This window comes from Panthera leo, chromosome A2 (assembly GCF_018350215.1).
Source record: "Panthera leo isolate Ple1 chromosome A2, P.leo_Ple1_pat1.1, whole genome shotgun sequence".
Lineage (NCBI taxonomy): Eukaryota > Metazoa > Chordata > Mammalia > Carnivora > Felidae > Panthera > Panthera leo.
Genome location: NC_056680.1, coordinates 115465185 through 115478494, shown reverse-complemented (window position 1 = coordinate 115478494; position 13310 = coordinate 115465185). Strand labels below are relative to the sequence as shown.

Sequence of the window (13310 nt, the reverse complement as noted above, 5' to 3'; positions counted from 1 at the left end):
ATTAAAAAAATAAAAGAACAAATGACCTTTTGATTGCTTTTTATTCTAATTTTCTAGTTATATTTTAAATGTCTTCACTTTCTCTTTTCTTCTATTAAAAAGATATTAATAAATTATTTAAAAATATTTGTTTATAAACTCTAATAAAAGCATCATCTATGGAACTGCTTCCATTATTTTTCTCGTGATTATTAGTCACATATTCCTGTCTCTCCATGTGTCTAGCAACATATGCCTCTCTGTTTCTTCAGCAACTTAACCATTTTTCCTCTACTTGTACCGGGAGTATTGGCGGGCTGTGACTTAATATCTCTTTCTTGGAAGTAGATGTCTTCCCTTCCTCCTAGAATTTCTTTTCTTTCATTGTAGGAATACTAAGTTATCATTGCTCCCATTTATTGAGAAACTGCTTGAATGTTGGATACTATTGGTTATTCTGTTCTTAATTTCATTTTTATCATAAGATTACCTTACACTAGTACCTGAGCTGCTCCAAAGCCATCCAGCCATTTCCTTTATTGAAAATAGTGATCAAGATGATCCTCCATAAGGCCAGTATCAATGGCACCAAAGCCACATTAAAAATAATTTTTTACCAGAAATTCTTAAGAATACACATGCACACAAAAACCTATGCTGTAGTAGAAAGAGCACAGAATTTAAAGAAAGAAAACCTGGTCTACACCTCATCTCTGTCACTTACTAGGACAGTGACCTTAGATAAATAATTTTTGTACTTTGAATCATGATTTTCAATTCATTAAGTTGCTGTGAAGACAAAACAATGTATTTTATTCCTTTAATGTTTATTTTTGAGAGAGAGCAAGAGCATAAGTGGGGGAAGAGCAGAGAAAGAAGGAGACACAGAATCCAAATCAGGCTCCAGGCTCTGAGCTATCAACATAGAGCCTAACATGGGGCTCGAACCCACAAACCATGAGATCATGACCTGAGCCAAAGTCAGACGCTTAACTGAGCCACCCAGGTGACCTCAAAACAATATATTTTAAAGACCTCTGTAAATTATAAACACATTTTAAGATGTCTTACATAATATTATTATCTAGTTTCTAAATCTACAGATCAAAAGCTATAAATTAAACAAATACAGAGACACAGGTATAATAGATATGCTGATAATAAAAACTGACAACTAACACCAAAGGAAGAGTCAAAAACTATTTTAAAAGTACCAATTAGAACTAAGGGTGAGTTAGTCAATATAGCCTAAGTAGCCCCTACATATTTCAATGGACCCTGAAGCTATTAGTCTACCTTGACCTGGTACAGTAATTGGTATTTAGGATAAGAAGCTTGAATTTTAAAGTAAATCATATCCTGGGCACCTGGGTGGCTCAGTCGGTTAAGTGTCCAACTCTTGATCTTGGCTGAGGTCCTGATCTCATGGTTCATGAGTTTAAGCCCTGCATCAGGCTCTATGCTGACAGCCTGGAGTCTGCTTGGGATTCTGTCTTTCCTTCGCTCTGTCCCTTCCCCACTTGCACTTTCTCTCTCTCAAAATAAATAAACTTAAAAAAAAGTAAGTAATCATATCCTTTATTATTACTATTAAAATAAAGTATTATCTAATAAACTTTAGACTGCAATCAAAAATTACTAAACTAGAGTCTCTCCTAGGAACTTCCACTACTAGTAGACTTCCACTAAGTTACAGCACATTTGAATGGTTTATTTCAACAATATTTGCTTATGGAAATAAAAGGGAGTGATGGGGGAGGGGGAGGGATGGAGGAGGGACTTGAGAAAGAGGGAGGCTAGACCACAGCATCAGTAACCTTGTGTGATGTGATCATTAACCTTTCTGGTAAATGTAGCTGGCAGTTCTCTGAGGTACCTCGTTAGAATATGAGGAAAGCCACACAGATATTGCACAGACTATTCAAAGATTATTTCATTTACACTGAGAGCTATTACTCTGCTTCCATGTAGCAGAAAAATGAGGTTACAACAATTCTTTTTTGTATTTTTTATTTTTGTGATGAATCGTCTTATCAATAGACAGAGACCAGCTAATTTGGCAATGAGAAGAAAATCAAAGCAGATGTAAGCCTCTCCATTCACATGTGCCCTTCCCCCAGAGATCTTCTCTAGCTAACCTCACCTGGTCTGCCAGAAGAGGAGTGAAGGAAAGATATTCACCATAGTGTGACTGCTTAGAAGTTCCTGTATGAAAAGGAATAATTTGAAAGCACTTGTGATGGTTTATTAGTTTTACAGGATTCTCTTTTTCCTGGTTTCTCTTTAGAGGGGAAAATAACATGAATTCAAAAGCAATTCCAGTCTGAAGCACAACTATTTGCTTGCATAACAAAAATCTCTCATCTTTTTCTACATATTAATAGTCTTAAATGAGTTAAAAAGAAAAATACTTTTTAATGTTTTAGAACTCTCTAGTAATAAAAAATACAAGAAATAAAATTTTTCTTTCATATTCCTATAATTCTCCAAAGTATTAAAATAAGTATTTAGATGTTTGGGTCATTTTTTTTTTCAAAAATGCTAAATCTGAAATCAAATGCATTGACCATTTAGTTTTACAGAATAGGGATAAATTAATTGGTTCATCAATTATTTATATAGACAGACTAAGGAAGAAGCTATTAACTGCTACCAATTTTATATTATAGGCATTAATGTTTATGAAAGTATTTTTTAAATTTTAAATAATATCCATAAAGTTGTAAAAGCAAGTTTGAAATACTAACTGAAATCATTTCTGAATCTATCTCTCGTTGTGTAATTATAAGAAACAAATGTTTGATTTCCTCTGAAGTCCTGTTATATCTTACCAAGTTGTTAAATACACTCTTACTTTGTATTTATTGAAAGACAGCTCAATGTGATAAAGTTTTTATTTTCCTTTAAGTTAATTCCAGGTACTAACTTTACAAATTCTTTTCCTATTTAGAAATTTTGCTTTGTAAACATTATAGAGTTGGAGAAGCCATAACTCATTAACCCTTATTTTGTTAGAATAAAAGGTTGGGATTGGTATACTATAAAAAAAATTACTAAATTTAAATTCCAGTTGGGTAATATACACATGGATTAGTTTGTACGGAGGAGCCAAAGCCTTTCTATCATGGGATCTTAGAATGGGTGAGGTTCTGAATACAATGAGGATCTGCATCATTAATTCACTTTTACAAATGGAAAATTTTGTAAACGTATCATTTTATACAAGTTAGAAGAAAAAAAGATGGCACCTGGGTGGCTCAGTCGTTTAGGCATCCGACTTCGGCTCAGGTCATGATCTCACGGTGTGAGATGAGAGTTTGAGCCTCACACTGGGGCTCCTCTGCTGTCAGCATGGAGCTTGTTTTGAATTCTCTGTACCCTTCTCTCTCCGCCCCTCCCCTGTTTGTGCTCTCTCTCTCTCAAAGATAAAACAAACATTAAACAAAAAATTATAAAAAAAAAAAGAATAAAAGAGACTGTGGTTAAAAAATGATTATGGGAGGGGGTGAAATCAACATACTAGGTAGGAGTGCAAGAGGCAAAGGGAGAGACAAGATGACTACACGGAGGACAGGTCAGAGAGCACATGTGGCACAGAGTTCCCAAGAGCAAGAATTATTTGAGGGAATGCTAAAGAATGGGAGAGCTGGGTTGTGAAGTAGTTAATACACCACGCTTTAGTGATATTTATAAAAATTAATACAGGAAATAGTATAAATGAAATAAAACTGGACCAAAAATACTTGTAAAAGTGTATTTATGGATGAGTTAAGGACATAACTACAGAGTTCATTACAAAAAATACTCAGAATATCAGGGTTAGCCATGAAAAGACAAGATTTCAAAAAGTACTAGATATAGGAAGTCAAGAACCAGAATGAAAAACAGGTACATGTTCTAATGTAAAAGAAGAAAATCAGTATCTTGCTATTGTTGAAACGGAGATAGCACCAGGATCTTTTTCACAGGTTCTGTTACCATTTCCCTAAAACTTTAAATGTGTTAGGTTAAAACTAAGAGTCATTTTATCTTGTATTAAAAGTCTGCACAGGTGAGGCAAAAGTGGTCTAATTTTTGTGTGCATGATTTCATTATGTGATAAGTGTTACTATTTGCTAAGCAAAAGGTATATCAACCAAGTCCTAAATTAGTAATATCTAAAAAGACTTCTGAAAAGACAATTTTAAAACTAATTGAGTAATCTTATGAATAAACCACTATACCTTAGCAAGTGATTTTACAATAGGATTCTCCATAATCCCCTTCAGGAAAATAAGGTCTATTTCTTCTGCTCCTGTAGATGAGGGCAGCTCTGTAAGGTTATCCAACACTTGCTGCATTGCTGCTAAGATAAAAGCAAAAAACAAAACAAAACCAAAAAAACTTAAATTACAAGCCATTATGAAATATAATTATAAAATAAGATATATTTTATATATGTAAAATAATTTAAATAAAAAGATTAACAATTAACACTCTTTTGGAAAGTTATGTTTTAATAAAATGAGTTGTTAAATGCTGTAAGTTTCAAGTTGAATTCCCATGAGGACAGTTTTTTGTATGCCATTTGGGCTTTATCAGACTACCTTATACATACTTACCACTTTGCAGTTGCTTTATATATTTTTTTAATTTAAAACTTACTCAAGAAGAAATACAAAATTTTAATAGATCTATAAAAAAGTAAAGAGATGGGATTACTAATACAAACTTTCCATAAGCCCAGAATTAGATGGTTTCACTGGTAAATTCTATCAGACTTTAAAGAGGAATTTAAAACAATACTTCACAAACTCTTCAAAAAAAAAAAAATAGAGGGAATACTTCCCAATTATTCTATAAGATCTTGATACTAAATCCACAAAAAAGTATCACAAGAAAATTACAGTCAATATCCTTTATAAATATAGATGCACAAATCTTTAATATAATACTGGCAAACTAAATCCAGCCACATATGAAAAGGACTGTACACCATGACCAAGTACAACTTATCCCAGGAATATAAGAGTGGTTCATCAACAAATAAAAGTCAATCAGTGTAATACACTGTATTAACAGAACAAAAAAAAACATGGTATCTCAAGAGGCACAGAAAAAGCATTTGACAAAATCCAAACCCTTTTCATGATAAAAATATTCAACAAACCAGGAACAGAAGGGAAATTTCCAAACTTCATGAAAGGTGTTTATGAAGAATCTATAACTAACATGATACTTAATGGTGAAAGACTGGATGCCTTCCCATAAGATCAGGAACAAGGCAAGTGTGTCTACTCTTGCCACTTCTATTCAACATTATAGTGGAGATTCCAGCCAGGGCACTTAGGCAAGAAATAAAAGGCATCCACACTGGAAAGAAATAAGTAAAACTATCTATTGTTGCAGATGATAATACTTGGTATACAGAAAATCCTAAACTACACACACAAAAAATTACTGAGTTCAGCAAGTTATGTTTTGTTGCAGGATACAACCGGAAAATACAAAAATCAAATGTATTTCTAAATATTAACGATGAATAATCTGAAAATGACATTATGAAAACATTCTTTTTACAAGAGCACTAAAACAATAATTACAAATAAATGCAACAAAGGAAATGCAAGATTTATACACTGTAACTATAAAACATCATTGAAAGAATTAAAGAAGACTAAAATAAATAGAAAGATACCTTATTTCCATGTATTGGAAGTCTTAATGTTGCTAAATTGGCAAACTGATCTACAGACTTAATGCAATCCATGTCAAAATCTCTGCTGCCCCCTTCCCTTTTATTGCAGAAACTGATAAGCTGAATGTTATAAAGTTGTCAAACATTCCCAAACTAATTTGTACATTTAACGGAGTTCTAATCAAAATGCAACAGACCCTCCCACATGTTTTCAGGCCAGGTCTGGCTTGTTCCCCACCCCCCCACCCCCCCCCCCCACCCCCAATAAGGAAATGGTCAGGGAGTTCCAGGAAACCTGGGCTAATGAGGCAGGGGAGTGGGAAAAACCAATGCAGTTCTCCACAGGTTGGGGAGGCCACAGTGTTTGGCAGTAACTGGTTGTCCTGGGGCAATGTTGTGCTAGTGAATGTCTACAGGAACCTGGTATACATTGTCAGTTTTAGTAAAAAGCAAATCATGTGCTTTACAAGGAAATCTTGAAAAGGACCTCAAGTCCCTTTGGGACCCATGCTTCTACCCGATATTCCACTATTCAGGCTTCATGATATGCAGTATGAACCCTAGCTCCTTGGGAATGATGATGCAAGGCTGGTACAATGGAAACCCAAGGAAATCAGAATTGTTACAACTATCTAACCAGGATGAAAGCTCTGGATGCCATCCATGCCTATGAGATCCCGTTTCAAGCTGAGGCTGGTATCCCCCTTCCATTATGGGTGAGAACTCCCCCCCCTCCCCCCACCTGCTAGAACTTTGAATCAGTAGTACTCCTTTCATGGAGTACTTGAAGCCCTCAGCGGTACCCTGTTCCTGCTGGATGGCTAGATGGCCCACTATGGGATATGGGTCGGTAGCAAGTACTGAGAGAGTACTTGCTCTAACAGGAGACCCTGACCAAGCTGGCCCACCATGGTCAAGGCACAAATTGGGAGCTGTCTGCAACACCAACAGTCAGCAGCTAGAGACCTAACTAAAGTCTCCCCAACAGCCATCATGTAAAAAACCTCCTCTCCAGTTAGAAGAGTCAACATGCCAAGCACTTCCTTGAATTACAGAACTTTGAGGACAATGTAACACACTGGGGAGTACTCTGATAGAGCTGAAGGACTCTCATTGAAGACTGAGCCAAACAGACTGCAGTGTGCTTGCTGGGCAGGTTCAGACTGGAAGCCAAAGCCTCACTGAGTCCCAAGCTCCTAGAGATCATTCCCCAACCCCTTCTTATAGGCAGTTTCAGAACATCCACTAAGACTTTGTTTTCCCTTGGTAACACTTTTCTCTGGAGTTGAATTCAGATGTTATTTTTAACATTCCTGTCAAGGCTTCCTTAAAAGTCCTTTTTTTCTTGTTCCTTTTTTTTTTCCCCCCTTCTTGGTTTTGATCATAGTTTGTCTGCCTTGTTCCAGGCTATCTAATCCCAAAGGTGAGAGTTGAGATGAAGGGACTTGGTCTCTTCCATGGATTCCCCTTTTTACGTGACTGAATGAGAACCATCTGGGTTTTGGGCATCTTGGAGTAGATTAGTAGGGTAGGCAGACAGAAACTGGTGAAGAAACTGGTGAGGCAGTAGGTGTATATGGAACAACCTACCCTGGTGTTCCAGTTAAACCAGGATGTGGAAACACTAACACAACTTCCCTGACATGCAAGGATTTGCTCTGACACTTTCATTTCATACTATCATGAATAAAATGAATAATGTTCTGACCTGGCATAATCCCTTTCTCCCTCATGTATTGGGATGCTATGGGATGGTGTGAGGGAATGGTTTCCTCTAAATCAATTCATTGGTCTGACTTTATAAATGAGTTATCTAATAACATGACCTATTCAAAAAATGCCATTGTTCTTTTTAACAAAATTATCCTCAAAGCATATGAAAAAATGAGGAACTGTGAGAAAATTGTAACAAAAAATAATGAAAATTAACTCTATAAAATATTAAAACATAAATTAAACCTATCAAATCTAATGTATGTAAAACCTTAACACATTAAAGAGGAAGCTCTCTATAGTGGGGACCTAGCAAAGTTGAGTGGGAGCCAGGGAAGTAAAGTGTCCTCCTTTACTCAGAGATTCCAGGGATAAAAGAAAACCCCAAAACTCAAAAGTTTCCTACAAGTTCCACTCCTCCTCCATAATCACTATAGGATGGACCCTTTATTCAGAAGCTACATTCAATGAAAAATACAAATGGAATTCTTATTTAAGAGAAAAATATATTGAATATATATATTCACATATAAATATATGAATATATATATTCAATGACATATATAAATGGAATTCTTATTTATGACATATACGACATATATATTCAATGACACATATAAATGGAATTCTTACTTAAGAGAAAAGTATATTTAATCCAGATCATCCCATTACAAAAATGAACAAATCAAGAATCATCAAACACTTACGAAAGCTAGCAGCATGAATATGACTCACCAAATTCAACAAACAGAAACATTAACTGCCAAAGAAACAGAATTACTGGGGTGGGGAGTGGGGAGGAGAAAGAGTAAAAGTAAGAAAAAAAGATGAAATTATAATGTGTAGGAAGATCAAACTGAAAAATTCTCCCACTAAAAATTTTCTTTATGAGAAGAAAAACATAAAAAAACCCTGCTGTGGATCACAAAGACCAAAATTTACAAGATGATGGGAAATTCATTAATAGACAGAAGGAATTAATAAAAGGGAAAGCAGCAATCGATAAAAAACAAAACATAATTTGATCAATAAGCTGGCTCTTTCAAAAGACCTATAAAAATAGATAAATGCTTGGCTAGTCTGATTAAGAAAAGACATAAGTAACACTAGGGATGCAATGAGAAAGTAACTGCAGGCAAAAAGAAGATTAAAAAGAGAATGTAATAAACAACTTTATTTTAAAATCTAGTCAAGTAGAGATTTTTCCTGGAAAATGTCAACGACAGAAGTGTAGGAGAAAAAGATAAAAATAGAAATAGATTATAATAGAAGAAACTGAAAAGGTTTTCAAAGATCTACCTTCTTAAAAAGACACAGGCCAGGAGAGATATAAGAATAAATTCTATCAAACCTTCAAGAAAGAGCTACTTCACATTTTTAAAAGAAAGTATAGAAAGGACTGAAAGCATTCCAACTTCAATGCAGATTTCAAAACTCAAAAAAAAAAAAATGATATATTAAACTAACGAGCATATATGCAAATACCTTAAACAACGTACTAGCAAATTTAATCTAACAAGGTCTTAAAAAGTAACAATAGCCAAGTAGACTTTATCCTAGTAATATAAAGATGACTTAACATTAAGAAAAATATAATGTAATTTGTCACAGTATAAGAAAACCCTATCATCTCAATGTTTTGAATACAGCACATCAAATAAAATTAAAAACCTAATCCTGATGGAAAACTGCTACCATAATAAGAATAGAAGAAAGTCATTTTATACCAGAATCTATATGAACTATCATACTTAATGGAGAAATGCCAAAGGCTTTACCATTAAAGTCAAAGATAAGACCAGAATGCCCACTCAGGCCAGTACTTTTCAAAGCTATATTGTAAGTTTTAACCAAGGTATTAAGACATGACATTTTAAAAAACTACAGATGTTAACTATCTACTTGGAAAAGTCTCAAGGAACCAGCTAAAAAATTATTTAAGTCAGGAGTTTTAAGTTAAAGGAGTTTTGCTAAGTGACTAGACATAAGAGCAATAAAGAAAAAAAAAAAAAAAAAACTTTCCTAATAGTAATAACCAACTAGAAAACATCATTGCAGGGAAAAAAGAGATCCCATTCACAATAGCAACAAAATCTATTTTGCAAAAATAGTAAAAAATGCTAAAATAAAAATTTTCATCCAGATAGGTATGAGAAAAACTATAAAATACAATGAAGAATGCTTAAAATAAATAAATGAAGAGACCATGTCCTGGGATAGGAAGATTTAATACTATAAAAATGTCAATTCTCTCCAAATTTTTCTTTAAAAAAATCAATAAATCGTAATAGAAATCCCAACAGGATTTTTTAAATAAAATTATTCCAAAATTTATTTGAAAGAGAATATGGGTAAAAGTAGCCAATAATTTTAGAAAACAAAAGCATAAATATAAAGGAGTAACCTGCATTATCAAGTATAAAAACAGTATAAATTAAAATAGTGCAGTATTGACACAGCAATGGCAACAGACAAATCTTGAAAGAAATGAGCTTGGGAATGTAAACTGGTTGCAGCCACTCTGGAAAACAGTATGAAGGTTCCTCATAAAATTAAAAATTGAATTACCCTACGACCCAGCAATTGAACTACTAGGTATTTATCCAAGGGATACAGGTGTGCTGTTCTGAAGGGACACATGTACCCCAATGTTTATAGCAGCATTATCAACAATAGCCAAAGGATGGAAAGAGCCCAAATGTCCATTGATGGATGAACAGATAAAGAAGAGGTGGGGTGTGTGTGTGTGTGTGTGTGTGTGTACAACAGAGTATGACTCAGCAATCAAAAAGAATGAAATCTTGCTATTTGCAACTACGTGGATGGAACGAGAGGGTATTATGCTAAGTGAAATTAGAGAAAGACAAGTATCATACGACTTCACTCATATGAGGACTTTAAGATACAAAACAGATGAACATAAGGGAAGGGAAGCAAAAATAATATAAAAACATTATAAAATAATATAAAAACATAAAAGACTCTTAAATATGGAGAACAGAGGGTTACTGGAGGGGTTGTGGGAGGGAGGATGGGCTAAATGGGTAAGGGGCATTAAGGAATCTACTCCTGAAATCACTGTTGCACTATATGCTAATTAACCTGGATGTAAATTTAAAAAATAAATTAAATTTTAAAAAATAAAGTAAAAAAAAAGGAAATAAAATCTTTTAAAAAATTAAAAATGAAAGAAAAGAAAAGAAAAAAAAAGGAAAGAGATGAGCTACCCAGGATTTAATATGCTAAAGGTGACATTTCAAATCAGTGTGGGTAGGGTTCAGTTAAATATGGTAGAATAACTACTTGAGTTTATATTCTTTCCCTTCAGAACTTCTATTAAAGTAGTAGCAAAGTATTAATAAAGGTAAAGCCCTACAAAAATAAAGAGAAAAAAAACAGGACAAAAAATAGCAAAAAAATATTGGAATAATACAAAAAGAAACTAACTTAGAGCAAAGGTAGGCTCTACCTCCTAAATACTTGTGGAATATAACAACTTCTTTCCATCGCCCCCTCATGAGTCCTAGCCATCATCATTTCTTGTCCAGACTACAAGAGCCTCTCTTGTGTATATGTGTGTGTTTGTGTGTAATTAACTGAAACCTAGATTTTATGGCCTGTAATACATTGCTAGATTCAATCTGCACCATCCTTTATAGCTTTAGCTATATCAATCCTATCCCTGTCCTGATGCAAAGTCCTCCTTCCACTTACCACCCCATATTCACAACCACTTTTGTGTACTTAATTCATACTCACCCTTTAGGAGCAGGATTTCTATGTCCCTGGCTGCCCCAATTAGGATAAATTCTCCTAACATATATTTTCACAGTATTCTATACATTATAACTCTGATAAACCTATAATTAAGTACTTTGATATTGGTTTAATGTACAATTTCTTTTCTAAACTCTAATTTAGCATAGAAATTGTATCTGTTTTGTTCAAACCCATATTCCCAGCCCACAGTCTGGTACATCCTACGTTCTTCATAATACAGTTTCAGTCACAAAAATGTACCATTTTTCTCCTACTAAAATCAAGAATAGGGGGTGCCTGTATGGTTCAGTTGGTTAAGCATTTGACTCTTGATTTCAGCTCAGGCCATGATCCCGGGGTTGTGGAATCAGGCCCGCATTGGGCTCACCACTGACAGCACAGAGCCTGCTTGGGATTCTCTCCCTCTCTCTCTCTCTCTGCCCCTCCCCAGCTCATGCTCTCTCTCTCGCTCTCAAAATAAACACCAAAAGAAAAAAAAATCAAGAATAGTTTTAAATTATGTGTTGTTATTTATAAACAAAATATCTGCCTACTGCTTGGAATTGGCAAAATGTGGTGTAGTTTACAAAGCAGTAACCTTAAAACTACTAACTTTCCACAAATTGTATAATAAGCCATAAAGATAGAAATGGTATCTTTCAATGCTTAGTCTACTTAAAATGGCTTTTTCAGTAATCCTTCTCTATATTTCTAACTTCCTAGAATATAATTCAGTATGTAAGGTAAATATAAAAAATAAATTTACCCACCTATATTCTGTTTCAAAAACTCTTTAGAATTGTTTTATGTAAGCATTTCTAACTAGTTTTAGAACTATAATTAAATGAGCTATCCTTAATAAATTAGGATTAGAGTCTTAAGATAAAAAATCCTTTTGTAACCACACTTGGTGGTATATTCACTCCCATTCAACTCAACAAACTAGATTTCCCATTGAAAATTTGACAGGTAAGGGGTGTTTGGGTGGCTCAGTCGGCTAAGCATCCAACTTTGGCTCAGATCATGATCTTATGGGTCATGAGTTTGAGCTCCACATCAGACTCTGTACTGACAGTGTGGGGCCTGCTTGGGATTCTCTCTCTCTCTCCTCTCTCTGGCCCTCCCCCACTCACACTTGTGCGCGCTCTCTCTCTCAAAATAAATAAAAGTTAAAAAAATATGACACGTAAGTTAAGTTTTCATAACATGTTAAAATTTATTTCTGTTGTTATATTTTATAGATAAAACAACAATTATTTCAGCAGAACCACCCTGGATAATTTATAGAATTCCTGAAATGAAAAACAAAATCTCCTCCTATGTGCTTTTGGAAAGGTTTAATCAAACTTTTAAAGGAGGTATCTAAAAAGTCATTTGGACTACTTCTCATGTAGTTGCAACAGAGCATGAAAATTCTTTCTAAAAATATATTTCTAAGACAAATTTCTACTGAGGTTTGGACCAAATCAGGTTTCTTTACAACTAAATTGTGACACAGTATTTTCACACAACTAATTTAACCATCACAGCAGAGTTCATGCAAATCATTAATGTTAAGTCAATAACAATTGTTTTCCATAAAATGATAATATGCTGTCAATATTTTAGCTCTCAAACTAATATCTTAAAATTCTAATTTAGTTACAGTTATACCAAATCAAAGAAAAAAAACTTTGAACGTGCTCAGCTAATTTAATCAAAATTAGCTAAAGGCTTATAGGCTAGGTATGATGTTACATGTTGAAGCGACTACAAACATACTATTTTTGCTCCAAAAAACTGAAAACTAGCAGACCAAAATGTGTAAACATGTGTACAAAACACAATAGTGATAAGAACACTCTGAAGGAATCACAGTTCCGACTCTTGATTTTGGCTCAGGTCATGATCCCAGGGTCATGGGATCAAGCCCCACATTAGGTTCCATGCTGAGCATGGAGCCTGCTTAAGATTTTCTCTCTCTCCTTCCCCCTGCCCCTCTCCCCAACTTGTGCTCTCTCTCTAAACAAACAAACAAACAAACAAACAAAAAATGGGGTGACTGGGTGGCTCAGTCAGTTAAGCATCTGACTTCGGCTCAGGTCACAATCTCACAGTTCATGAGTTCGAGACCCACATCGGGCTCTATGCAGATAGCTCAGAGCCTGGAGCCTGCTTCTGATTCTGTCTCCCTCTCTCTCTC

The 13310-nt window shown here is 34.5% G+C and overlaps 1 protein-coding gene across 11 annotated transcripts in view; it reads right to left on the bottom strand.

The window, feature by feature from the left end:
- The window catches only part of PALS2 (protein associated with LIN7 2, MAGUK family member), a 113654-nt gene that overhangs the window by 63179 nt on the left and 37165 nt on the right, over positions 1-13310 (bottom strand). For 9 of the 11 annotated variants that reach the window (XR_006197359.1, XR_006197363.1, XR_006197364.1 and 6 more), the window contains one exon: positions 4203-4321. Coding sequence is in view for 8 of the 11 variants with exons in the window: in XM_042920341.1 (XP_042776275.1) it covers positions 4203-4321 (119 nt within the window). In the remaining 3 variants the exon portion in view is untranslated. Of the gene's footprint in view, positions 1-4202; positions 4325-13310 lie in introns of all 11 variants that reach the window. The other 2 variants (XM_042920385.1, XM_042920363.1) reach the window with 1 other exon arrangement.